The sequence below is a fragment of the Hyperolius riggenbachi genome, chromosome 9, assembly GCF_040937935.1.
Source record: "Hyperolius riggenbachi isolate aHypRig1 chromosome 9, aHypRig1.pri, whole genome shotgun sequence".
Lineage (NCBI taxonomy): Eukaryota > Metazoa > Chordata > Amphibia > Anura > Hyperoliidae > Hyperolius > Hyperolius riggenbachi.
In genome coordinates, this window is record NC_090654.1 from 33789546 (window position 1) to 33801981 (window position 12436).

Consider the following 12436-nt stretch of genomic DNA (forward strand, 5'->3'; position numbering starts at 1 on the left):
ACTGCTTTAAAGCAAACCCAGGTCGTCTGCAGTGCTTATATATTGATACTTACCTCAGAAGGCTTTACCGATCATCATCCGCAGACCCCTTCCTCTGATTGGCTCTGTGATACTTCGCAGTTGACTATTTCCCGCCGGTGCCTTACACTGGGGATTTAGCTGGAGTTTCATCTCACTTTATGACCCAGCAGGGTGACCATAGCTACCCTCGTTTGTGGTTTTATTCTTCCTGGCTGATAGCATCCAAGTGTCCTTGTGGCCAGATGATCATTGGGGCGTCCATCACTCCCGATAGTCTCCTCCCCTTGCAGTGTGCCGGGATTATGTGCAGGCCGGGCAGCCGGCTGGTAGTATCGTATCAGTAGAAGAGCCTAGCAGAGCTATGCAGCACCGTTTCCAATCTGCAGTTCTGACTGTATTATGTGTATCTCAGCTGCACAGAGGGCTGCTCCTTCATTTGTTTGCTGTCACAGCATGTAATGTAAATGTAATGCAGTATTGTTGCGTTTTGTGTAATAACATGCTCTCTATATTACCGTAAGACTCTCAGGGGTCCTCTCTGCACCTGCTTCTCTCTCTATCCATCTCTCCTCTCTGTCTTCCTCCTAATATCATCTCATCACACAAACTCACGCGGGTGACATAAGCACAGCGGACTTCCTGTGAATAGGACAGGCGGGGAAGGGGCGTACAACACGCCATGGGGGCGCAGTACTATGCGGAGGAACTCATGGATGGTTACTGTGCCGAGTGGTAGGATGGTGGGGGACTAAAGCGGACCTGAACTCAGAACTTCCTCTCTGCTCTAAAAGCAACAGCATAATAACATTTAAAGGGACACTGAAGCAGAAAAAATTGATATAATAAATCGTATGTGTGGTACGGATAATTACTAGAACTTTAGTAGCAGAAAATATTTTTTTTTTAGTTATATACGGTAGTTTTTTTTTTTATATAACATTGCATCATTCTATAAAATTTGCAGTTTACACACTACTCAGCATTCTAAATGATTTTACAGAGTAGGCTAGTGAACTTTTGAACTGTCCTCTGCAGGAAAAAAAACAATACAGTGCCAGACACTTGAGATAATAAGCTTCAGAAGACAGAGCTCTCTGTGACTTTGAAAGTCATGGAGCTCAGTAGCTCGTTTGCATAGATAACAACTGGAGTTTCTTAACTCTTCCTGTACTGGAAACAATATTAGACTGATGTCTCTGCTCCTAATGTTTCATTTCTTAGCTGTACTACACATACAAATCATTGTCATAAATTTTTTTTCAGTTTCAGTGTCTCTTTAAAGAAAAACATTTCTTTGTTACAGCTGATACAAATCCTGCAATAAATCTGCAGTTTGTCTATTTCCTGCTTTCATAGAAGCAGACATAGGGTTAACATCCTATGTTTACAAATTAGCTGAGGGATCAAATTACAACTTATGATTAGTCACAGACGAGGGGGAATTAGACGGACTAAACTCTCTAAATACATACAGGGTGCATTTATCTCTGTTTTTCTGATATCCTTTATATACACTTTCTAAAAAAAGTCACATGGACCAGTTAAACATTAAAAAATGGCCATCTATCCGAGAGCAGCATGAGGCAGACCTGATGGGGAACTACATAGCGCAGGCATGGGCAAACTTGGCCCTCCAGCTGTTGAGGAACTACAAGTCCTACAATGCATTGCAGGAGTCTGACAGCCACAGTCATGACTCATAAAGGCAAATGCATTGTGGGACTTGTAGTTCCTTAACAGCTGGAGGGCCAAGTTTGCCCATGCCTGACATAGAGCTCTACACCCAGCTAAGTATCACACTATAGATCTACCCCATTTCAAAAAACGACAGATAGGCACTCACCAATCACAGCAGGGGCGGACCTGACTAGAAACTATCCCCGCAATGCCGGTCGCTGGGGGCTTGTCAGCCCTGCTGCTATATCTGATTGCACATTGCATATGGTACCTGGATGTATGAAAAGCGAGCAAACGCTGATGACGTTCTGCAGATCTGTCATGTGACACATGCAGACTTCTGTAATGTGTGTTTCTCTCTTCCTCTGCAGAGCCGGCCATCCTGGTGATGCATCACTCCATGAAGCCACATCCGGCCATCACCGCCACCCTGCTGGACTTCATGTGTCGGGTAAGATCCTGCTGGGAGAGTGATACTCACCGTGGGTTGCTCACCACCCTGATATCCCTGATGAAGTGGAGTGGTCTGTACTCGCAAATAGGCAGCCAGTATAACACGTTAGAACTCTTTACTGAAGAAACGCATGCAGAAATACATCATACACAACCATCAGGTAATGCAGCTTACATAGAACAGAGAGGAACACAGAGAGAATACAGGAAATAACAATGCCATAGACATCATCACATCATTTTACAGACAAACCAGTTGTTTGACCCAGCACTCTAATTGGAGACAAGCTGGCTATAGCTGATCAGAACTTGTTGCTCATCAAGTTCAAAAATAGCAAAAAGGAATATCAGCAGCACCGCTAAAGTGAAAAAGATAGCTCTTTTATTTGTGCAATAAAATTACGTGGTTGCTTTACGATACTTCAGTTTAAGTAATAATCCTGCAGATACTGCCAACAATCCGGCCATCCCTGAGCTTTATTAGTGCAAAGGCTGCACTCACAGCTTGCAGCACCTCAATCTGAAAATAGGGGTCAATAGTCTCCCCCCGGTGCCCCGCCTCCATGCTCCTCGCTGAGTACAGAGGCGGCAGGTCACTGGGAGTGCAGGGGTTAATAGTCGCCCTCCGGAGCCCCGCCTCCATGCTCCTCGCTGAGTACAGAGGCTGCAGGTCACTGGCAGTGCAGGGTTAATAGTCTCCCTCCGGTGCCCCGCCTCCATGCTCCTCGCTGAGTACAGAGGCAGCAGGTTACTGGGAGTGAAGGGGTTAATAGTCTCCCTCCGGAGCTCCGCCTCCATGCTCCTCACTGAGTGCAGAGGCTGCAGGTCACTGAGAGGAGTGCAGGGGTTAATAGTCTCCCTTTGGAGCCCCGCCTCCATGCTCCTCGCTGAGTACAGAGGCTGCAGGTCACTGGCAGTGCAGGGTTAATAGTCTCCCTCCGGTGCCCCGCCTCCATGCTCCTTGCTGAGTACAGAGGCAGCAGGTTACTGGGAGTGAAGGGGTTAATAGTCTCCCTTCGGAGCCCCGCCTCCATGCTCCTCGCTGAGTACAGAGGCTGCAGGTCACTGGCAGTGCAGGGGTTAATAGTGGCCCTCCGGTGCCCCGCCTCCTTGCTCCTCGCTGAGTACAGAGGCGGCAGGTTACTGGGAGTGCAGGGGTCAATAGTCGTCCTCCAGAGCCCCGCCTCCATGCTCCTGGCTGAGTACAGAGGCTGCAGGTCACTGGCAGTGCAGGGGTTAATAGTCGCCCTCCAGAGCCCCGCCTCCATGCTCCTGGCTGAGTACAGAGGCTGCAGGTCACTGGCAGTGCAGGGGTTAATGGACCCCCTCCGGAGCTCCGCCTCCATGCTCCTCGCTGAGTACAGAGGCGACAGGTCAGCGGATGATTAGGCGACAGCAGAGAGGAAAGAGAGAAGCTTTGAATTATACATGTCTGGCTAATGATGCCATCTGCGCGTTGCTGTCCCCGGGGGGATGAGTTATGCTGTAACACCCTTAAACAGCCTTCTCATAAGATGATAGTCACACAATGTGACAGAAATATGCTTTGATAGAGCTCAGCCACGTCTCTGGCAGCCTCATGTGCTGGAATCATGGCCGGGGATGCCTGGGACTGTCACCCCTGTGTATTCCCCTATCACAGGCAGCAGGGGTGGTCCGTGACATGCGGGTAGTTCTGAGTTGATGCAAATATTATGCAAATGTATGGACACCTGATGCATTTGGTTAGCAAGCTGCCTGAAATTTGCCTAAAATTATCACCACATTTGCATAAACTGCATTTTTACCATTTCGTTAACTATTCCTAATAGACTCCATAATCCTCTCGACCCCAAGTCGCATGAGCTGTTTGTGTGTTTGACGGTGCTGTGTGCAAAATTCTTTATTCTACCTCATTATTGTTATTTAGTGTTTATATGGCACTGACGTGTTCTGTAGCACTTTACAGAGTACATTCATATTATTATGTATTCATATAGCGCTGACATCTTCTGCAGCACATTACAGAGTACCTAGTCATGTCACTGACTGCTGCATCCTGCCATCAACCCACAATACATCAAAGTCACAAAATCTGCTGTAACAGACATCCCTTTATAGTCACACTTCTACATTATTCACTCATATAACATACCGGCATTTCCTATAGTACACATGCAGTCTGAATACTATAGAATCGCCGCATACAAATAGCTCCCAACTGTCCCTCTTTTGGAGGAACAGTCCCTCTTTGATCCCTCTGTCCCTCTTTCTCCCTCATGTGTTCCACTTTCAGGACTGATGTACAGACCTATGTAAATATATGGATTTTTTTTTTACTGAAAAATGTGTTTGACTCTACACTTTATCATTATCCCCATTATGTATTTCTTGCTTTGAGGCCTCTTTCACAGTGCGACGTTAAAGTCACACGTTAGAAAATGTTCCGACGCAGACTAACGCCCAGCAATACAAAGTCTGTGCGACTTTAACAGTGCACACGTTGCGTTGTGTGTAACGTGTAGCAATATTTAGAAAGTGCTGCATGCTGTGCGTTTAGCAATACATTTGCTGCGTTATGTGTGTTGCACATGCTCAGTAAGGTTTTTTTTTTTAAATGTAATGCATGCGCCGTTTTCAGTCCATCACTGTGCGACGAAAATGGCACACCAAACGCAGGGCTAAAGAATGTACTATAAAGTCCAAGTTATAGTCTTTCAATGCGTTGCATTAGGGGCACATTATGCGACCTTAACGTCACATCAAACGCAACGTCCCACTGTGAAAGAGGCCTAAAATGTTAATATGAAGGAAAATGAACCAGCATAGAAAGGACCAGTGTGGTTTGGGTTATAAAACATGTTTTTCTTATGAAATCTTTATGGTATACGTAAATAGGGGTGTGGTGGGGGTGTGGTTAGGGGTGTGGTAAGGGTCCCTCATTCTTCTAAGCCTCTGAAGAAGCGCTGGAAGAGTGAAACGGCTGTGAGGCTATCCAGTGCCCTGCACCCACCGCACCATTATCGTTCACCTGAGCCTGGAATGTGCACTTTGGTTTGTTGATGTCAGTGATGCCATTGATGTATGCACACTCTGCACGTCACAAGTTTTTAATTAACCATTTCAGCCCGTGCTTTTTCACCTTATGGACGAGAGGAATGTTCACATTTCAGCGCTCCTCCCATTAATTCCCCAATACCTTAATCACTACTTATCACAACAAAATGATCTATACCTTGTTTTTTCCCGCTACCAATTAGGCTTTCTATGGGTGGTACATTATGCTAAGAATTATTTTATTTTAAATGCAATTTAATGGGAATAATAAAAAATGGAAATAAAACATTTTTTCCCAGTTTTCGGCCATTATAGTTTTAAAATAAAATGTTCTACTGTGGGTAAAAGCCACCCATTTTATTTGCCCATTTGTCCTGGTTATTTCAACGGTTAAATGATATCCCTAATACAGTGTATGGTGACAATATTTTATTTGGAAATAAAGGTGCATTTTTTTCAGTTTTACATCCATCACTAATCTCATGCCCATTATTTAATATACCCTCTTGACATACATATGAGGACCGCGGTTTTAAACCCCCCTGGTGACCAGGCCTTTTTTTTACAAAATAGGCCACTGCAGCTTAAAGGGCTCGCTGCAGGGCCGTACAACTCAGCACATAAGTGATTTCCCCCCCTTTTCTGCCCACCAACAGAGCTTTCTGTTGGTGGGCTGTGATTGCTCCCACGTTTTATTTTTTAAAAAAATATTTATTTTTCAATAATTTTTTTTTTTTACCCTCCCTGCCCCTGCCCGCCAATCAGCATGATCGGCTGTCATAGGCTTCAGCCTATGACAGCAGATCAGTTTTTATGCCGCCCAGGAGGACAGCCATGTCACACGGCTATCCTCAGTCCCCAGCGCTGCCTTAGATCGCAGATGGTGGTTTCGCTGTCTAACAGTCCCTAGTGGTGATCACCGCTGGGAAGCTGATGACGGAGCTGAGCTCCGTCATTCAAGCGGGGATACGTGTGCATCGTTGCGCGCGATCCCCTGCAATCTCCGCCCCTAGCACTGCATGCTAATTGGCGTGGAGTGGTCCTGGGGCTGCCGTTCTGCTCACGCCAATCGGAGTTGAGCAGTCGTTAGGCAGCGAAAAATGTTTTAGTCCCTAATGTATGTAGGTGTATTTTTACTATTTATCCACTACATGTCCTTGCGCAGTGTTTCCTATAAGCATACAATAAGTACGCCTTATGGGAAGTAATGCGTTACAGTGCTACTTCGGAAGTGACGCAGGCAACTCATTGATGCCTGTGATCACGGGGGATTGAGGGGAGATGAATGAATGGGAACTAGGTTCCCATTCATTAACCTATCGATCGGTGGTTGGAGTGGCGGAAACGAGCGAGCGGAAGGCAGCGCGGCGGCACCAATTAAGAATGATCACGGTTTTTGAACAAAAACAGTGATCACTCTTGGTGGTCATTAACGGATTGGCTCATTGGACTTCTGTCCCCTGCCACCAATTCCCCCTGTCGTCGGGACCATCCCGATTGTGGGCTTCCACCCACTCGATCGCGCGCACAGCCCCGCACACTGCACAGACATGAGCCTTATGTCCCTGCTGCTACAGCAGCACCTGCCGCGGATGCGAGGCTTACGTCTGGGTGGCAGCAATGTGTCCATTGCCGTGCCGACCTCCTGTTCTCTTTCCTTGGATTGCCATACTTTAAATTATGCTCATTATAGCTCGACAGACCTCAATAAACGCCTAACATACTTCAATTGCAAACAGTTTCAAGATTATTCATTCACACTCGTATTACAAAGAACATAAACAGTTGGCAGAACGTTACAATAAACTCTCCAGGACTATCACTACACTCCATGACTCGGGCTACTCTCTCACTGCCCAGCATTTTCTCCATACACAGTAGCTTATCCATGTAATCCTTAAAGTGAGTTATATGGAAGCTGCCATATGTATTTCCTTTTTAACAATACCAGTTGTCCTGGCTGTCCTGCTGACACTCTGCCTCTAATACTTTTAGCCATAGGCCCTGAACAAACATGCAGCAGATCAGGTGTTTCTGACATTATGTTTAGATCTGACAAAATTAGCGGCATGCTTGTTTGTGGTGTTATTCAGACACTACTGCAGCCAAATAGATCAGCAGGACAGTCAGGCAACTGGTATTGTTTAAAAGGAAATGAATATGGCAGCCTCCATATCCCTCTCACCTTGGGTTCACTTTAAGGTATAATACACACAATGAGATTTTCTGACAGATTTCTTGCCAGATCAATTATTTCCAGCATGTCCGATTTGATTTCCGATCGATTTTCCATAGAAGTGAACGAAAAATCGATCGGACATGCTGGAAATAATCGATCTGGCAAGAAATCTGTGTGTATTGGGCATAACTTTTAGGCTGGCACACACACCATACAATTTTTACATCAGATCAACGGGAAATTGCCTATCTTTTTATAATGTCCAGCATGTGTTAACGTCTTTCGGTCGAGAAAGGGATGGGTTTTGAGATCACTACTGCACATCTCTTTCTTAATTGGATGCAGATGGGAGTAGCTGGAAGTCAATCAATGTGAAATATCCGGTTGTTCTGATGGGAAGATTGCATGCTTTGTATTAGGCATTCAATTAAGAGAAACTTGCTAACCTCACCATCCATCCACACACTGTATGTCCCAGTAATCCCCTAGCAAACACCAGAAAAAAAAAACATTTTCCTAACACTGAAAACAACAATAAGGAAACATTTGTAAAACACTTTTCCCCCAGAGGACCCAAAGTGCATGAGCTTGTCTCAGATCAGTACGTAGTGGTGTATACAGGGAAAATGTTGTTTATATGTGTAAATGCTAGATTAAACGGTTGGCCTTTCTGTTTTGATTTACAGGGGTTCTGTTTACTTTTTTAAAAACAAAAACTGCCACTTCTATCGACCCCCTGCAGCTGGAATGTCCCGCGCCGTCTTCTTCCATTGCGCCGTTGCCCGCTGCCGGCGGCACCGATGTAATTATTCGTCTAACTAGACTAATAGAAGTGCGGCCGCACGCGTATCAGCGGGTGCTTATTGCACAGGCGCAGTACAGGAAAACTTTGTACTGCGCTTGCGCAGTAAGCTCCTGCTGATGCACATTAGAGCGAGCACATGCACTTCTATTCGTCTAGTTAGACAAATAATTACACCGGTGCTGGCAGCGGGCAACGGCGCAACGGAAGAGGGCCGCGTGGGACATTCCGATAGAAGTCCCAGGTAAGTGGCAGTTTTTCAGTTTCTAAAAAGGTAAACAGAACCCCTTTAAAGGATACCAGAGCTCAAATGATTTTGAGAAACGGGGGAAGCAGGCATATACTACCACCTGTCCTAATGCCCACTGCTCCCCCCTTCTCCTCTCTAAACCCCCCCCCCCCCCCCCCCCCGATCCTTTTCTGGTTGGCCGGGTGGGACTTACTTTGCAGTCACCGGGCGTATACCGATTTAGGGGGAAGGCAATTAACTTATCTGTATGTCTTGGAATGTGGGGGTAAGCCAGAGTGCCTGGAGGAAACCCACACAGACACAGGAGGAACATACAAACTCCATGCAGATAGATCCTGGCTGGGAGGGATTTGATCTAGGGAGCCAGCGCTGCAAGGCGAGAGTGATAAAAAATCTCTCTGCTATTCACTGGAAGTAGTCAGTTTATCTCAAGTATACTTAAAGAGGATCTGTAACCTCAAAAAATCCCCTGGGGGGTACTCACCTCGGGTGGGGGAAGCCTCCGGATCCTAATGAGGCTTCCCACGCCGTCCTCTGTCCCACGGGGGTCTCGTTGCAGCCCTCCGTGCAGCCGTGACATAATATTTACCTTCCTGGCTCCTGCGCAGGCGCTGTGGCTGCTTTCCTCTCCGAACTACACGGAAATACCCGATTTCCGTCGGGTCTGCTCTACTGCGCAGGCGCAAGTTTCCGGCGCCTGCGCAGTAGAGCGGACCCGACTGAGATCGGGTATTTCCGTGTAGTTCGGAGAGGAAAGCAGCCACAGCGCCCCCGCTGGAGCCAGCAAAGGTAAATATTGATTTTACAGTCGGGTCTGTCGCTGGCTGTTCGGAGGGCTGCAGCGAGACCCCCGTGGGATGCAGGACGGCGTGTTAAGCCTCATTAGGATCCGGAGGCTTCCCCCACCCGAGGTGAGTACCCCCCAGGGGATCTTTTTGTGGTTACAGAGTCTCTTTAAAGGATACCACAACTGACATGTGGCATAATGAGATAGACATGGGTATGTACAGTGCCTAGCACCCAAATAACTATGCTGTGTTCCTTTTTTTCTTTCTCTGCCTGAAAGAGGTAAATATCAGGTATGTAAGTGGCTGACTCAGTCCTGACTCAGACAGGAAGTGACTACAGTGTGACCCTCACTGATAAGAATTTCCCCCTTTTTTATCTCTTTCTTGCTCTCAGAAGCCATTTTCTTCTAGGAAAGTGTTTTATAGTTGGAATTTCTTATCAGTGAGGGTCACACTGTAGTCACTTCCTGTCTGAGTCAGGACTGAGTCAGCCACTTACATACCTGATATTTACCTCTTTCAGGCAGAGAAAGAAAAAAAGGAACACAGCATAGTTATTTGTGTGCTAGGCACTGTACATACCCATGTCTATCTCATTATGTCACATGTCAGTTGTGGTATCCTTTAAGGCTGTTTTACACATTAACCAAGCAGGAAAATCACTGAAATGTGCGCTTGGTGTAAAGCAGCGCTCAGGAACTTTATCAGTTCTGTTAGATGAAACTTTTCACAAGTGTCAGGTTCTGTGCATGCGGCACAAGACAATATTTAAAAATAAAAACTGACACTTACCTGTGGCTTCTACCGGACCCTGCAGCTGTCATGTCCCGAGCCGTCCTCCTACAATCCTGTGTTCCCCGCCGCCGGTCCCGGTCTGATATCCTTTTTTTTTTTTTTTTCTTACTCATCCTGAAAGAGTTAAACATCAGGTATGTAAGTAATGAGATGAATAGTGCTCGCTCCCGCACGCGTGATTAGGAGCTTACTGCGCAGGAGCAGTATGAAGTTTTCCTGTACTGCGCCTGCGCAGTAAGCTCCTGATGACGGCGCGGGAACGAGCACTATTCATCTTGTTGCCTACATACCTGATGTTTAACTCTTTCAGGCAGGGAAAGTAAAAAAGGAACACAGCATAGTTATTTGTGTGCTAGGCACTGTACATACCCATGTCTATCTCATCATGTCACATGTCACTTCGGGTTTCCTTTAAGCCCAGGCCACAAGGTGTCAGTGTGGTTCCAGCACTGGCACACCTCTGCACCTCCCACAGTCCCAGAGGTACCAAGAAATGCCAGGAATGTTCCCGGTTTTGGAGTTGGCTTTTCAGATAGTTTCCCGGGAGACTCTCCGTTCTTCATACCCCCTCCTCTGTGCGGAATACGGTGACCACACACAACTGTTTTTTATTTTATTATTTAAATTTTTTTCCGCTCTTATTCAAAATGTGATTCTTGTAACCAATGTACCCCACACATATGTTTGGTTTTGACACAATCACAACAAAAACAATCAAATAAAATGTATAAATTAGTTTTAATATGTCAATTTTAATTTAAGAATCTAGTCCTCATTTATTTAAACCAACAACACTACTTTTATTACATTGAAGAAATACATTCTATCTAATGTGTCACTTTGACAAATAAAGTTTCTTTATTCTTGAATGTAAACTTAAAATTTGTTAGATCGAATGACTTTCATACAACACACCATAGCACCATTCAATTTCTGACAAAAGGATCTGATTTTTCCAACCTTTTTGATCGATTTTTATCGAGAAAAACTGCAATTTCAATTATATATATATATTTTTTTTTACACAATTGTTAGTTTTAATCAAATTGGGGTAAAATCGAACAGAAAAAATGTAACGTATGGCCACCAGAAGAAAGTCATCCAACATGGCAGCCAGTAATTAAAACAAAAATAATAGATTTTTAGCCCACAAAATCCTCATATTTATTGAATCATAGATAAAAACTTTGATGCAGATTTTTTTCAATGGAGTGCAGAGTGAGAAGGCCCTGATCAGTACTAGTAAATGGGGCCAGCCATGTCCTACACCCCCTCCCCCTCCTCCTTTTCTAAAGTGCATGCAGCCACGTTTTTACATGTGGCCAAAAATGATTATCCTGTAGCCTTTAGTTCTGCAATGCATTGCATTTGATGGTCCCATCTCTAGAGTTTTGTTTCCAGTGTTTACTATCATTAGTATTTAGTAGTTCTGGTATATTGGTCCCATTTGTGCATTATTATTAAGCAGAACGGTGGCATAGTTGTTAGCGTTCATGCCTCGCAGCGCTGGGTCCCTGGTTCGAATCCCAGCCATGTCAACATCTGCAAGGAGTTTGTATGTTCTCCCCGTGTCTGTGTGAGTTTCCCCCGGGCACTCCGGTTTCCTCCCACATCCCAAAAACATACAGATTTGGGCCTAGACTGACACATGCACTACACGATACATACATAGACATATGACTATGGTAGGGATTAGATTGTGAGCCCCTCAGAGGGACAGTTAGTGACAAAACAATATACTCTGTACAGCGCTGCGTAATATGTCAGCGGCGCTAAATAAATACTTAAAATAAATTATTTCTATATTGCACTTTAATCCATAGATCTAAACATACCGTGTGATAAATAATTTTTATCTGTGACCCTTTCCCATGTAAAACTGAGCTATTGCTACTGAAAAACCCTTGGAAAGTCGGGTACTAGGCTTGGAGCAGCAGAACAGGCCCTATGTGGTGGACTGTTGTGTCGTTCAGATTGCAAGGGGGATGGGCACAGACTGCGTTGCAGGAAATGGCTGGTCCAGGGGCTCTTGACCACATACTTATGATTAATAGGACATCAACTATTCAAGAAACTTCTACATGTTGTAAACAATCTCTTCAAGTGTCTGCTCAGGCCAAGGAAAGCATTGTACCAGAAGTTAGACTTTAACTTAAAGAGGAATGAACCCCAGCATTTCCACTTTGCTCTAATAGATTATTTACAGCATATTACATACAACCAACATTTTTTTTTTACTTACTAGAACTGCATTCAAAGGGTTAACACAGGCTTTAGAAGCTTGAGCTGGCCGCTTCTGGACTTTACATAATGTTATCTTGTGTTTAATTGTATCAAGTGAGAAATGTAAACAAAGCCTTCTCTCACACTGCCAGGTCCCCTGAACAAAGTCAGGCAAGCATAAATGCTTTCTGATTAAGTTCGAGGATGAATAA

At 45.1% G+C, this 12436-nt stretch overlaps 1 protein-coding gene across 2 annotated transcripts in view; it reads left to right on the forward strand.

Moving 5' to 3' along the window:
* INTS3 (integrator complex subunit 3) overlaps positions 1-12436 on the forward strand; it is a 192651-nt gene that overhangs the window by 130724 nt on the left and 49491 nt on the right. For both annotated transcript variants that reach the window (XM_068252424.1, XM_068252425.1), the window contains exon 12: positions 2070-2149. In XM_068252424.1, the coding sequence (XP_068108525.1) occupies positions 2070-2149 (80 nt within the window). The remainder of the gene's footprint in view (positions 1-2069; positions 2150-12436) is intronic.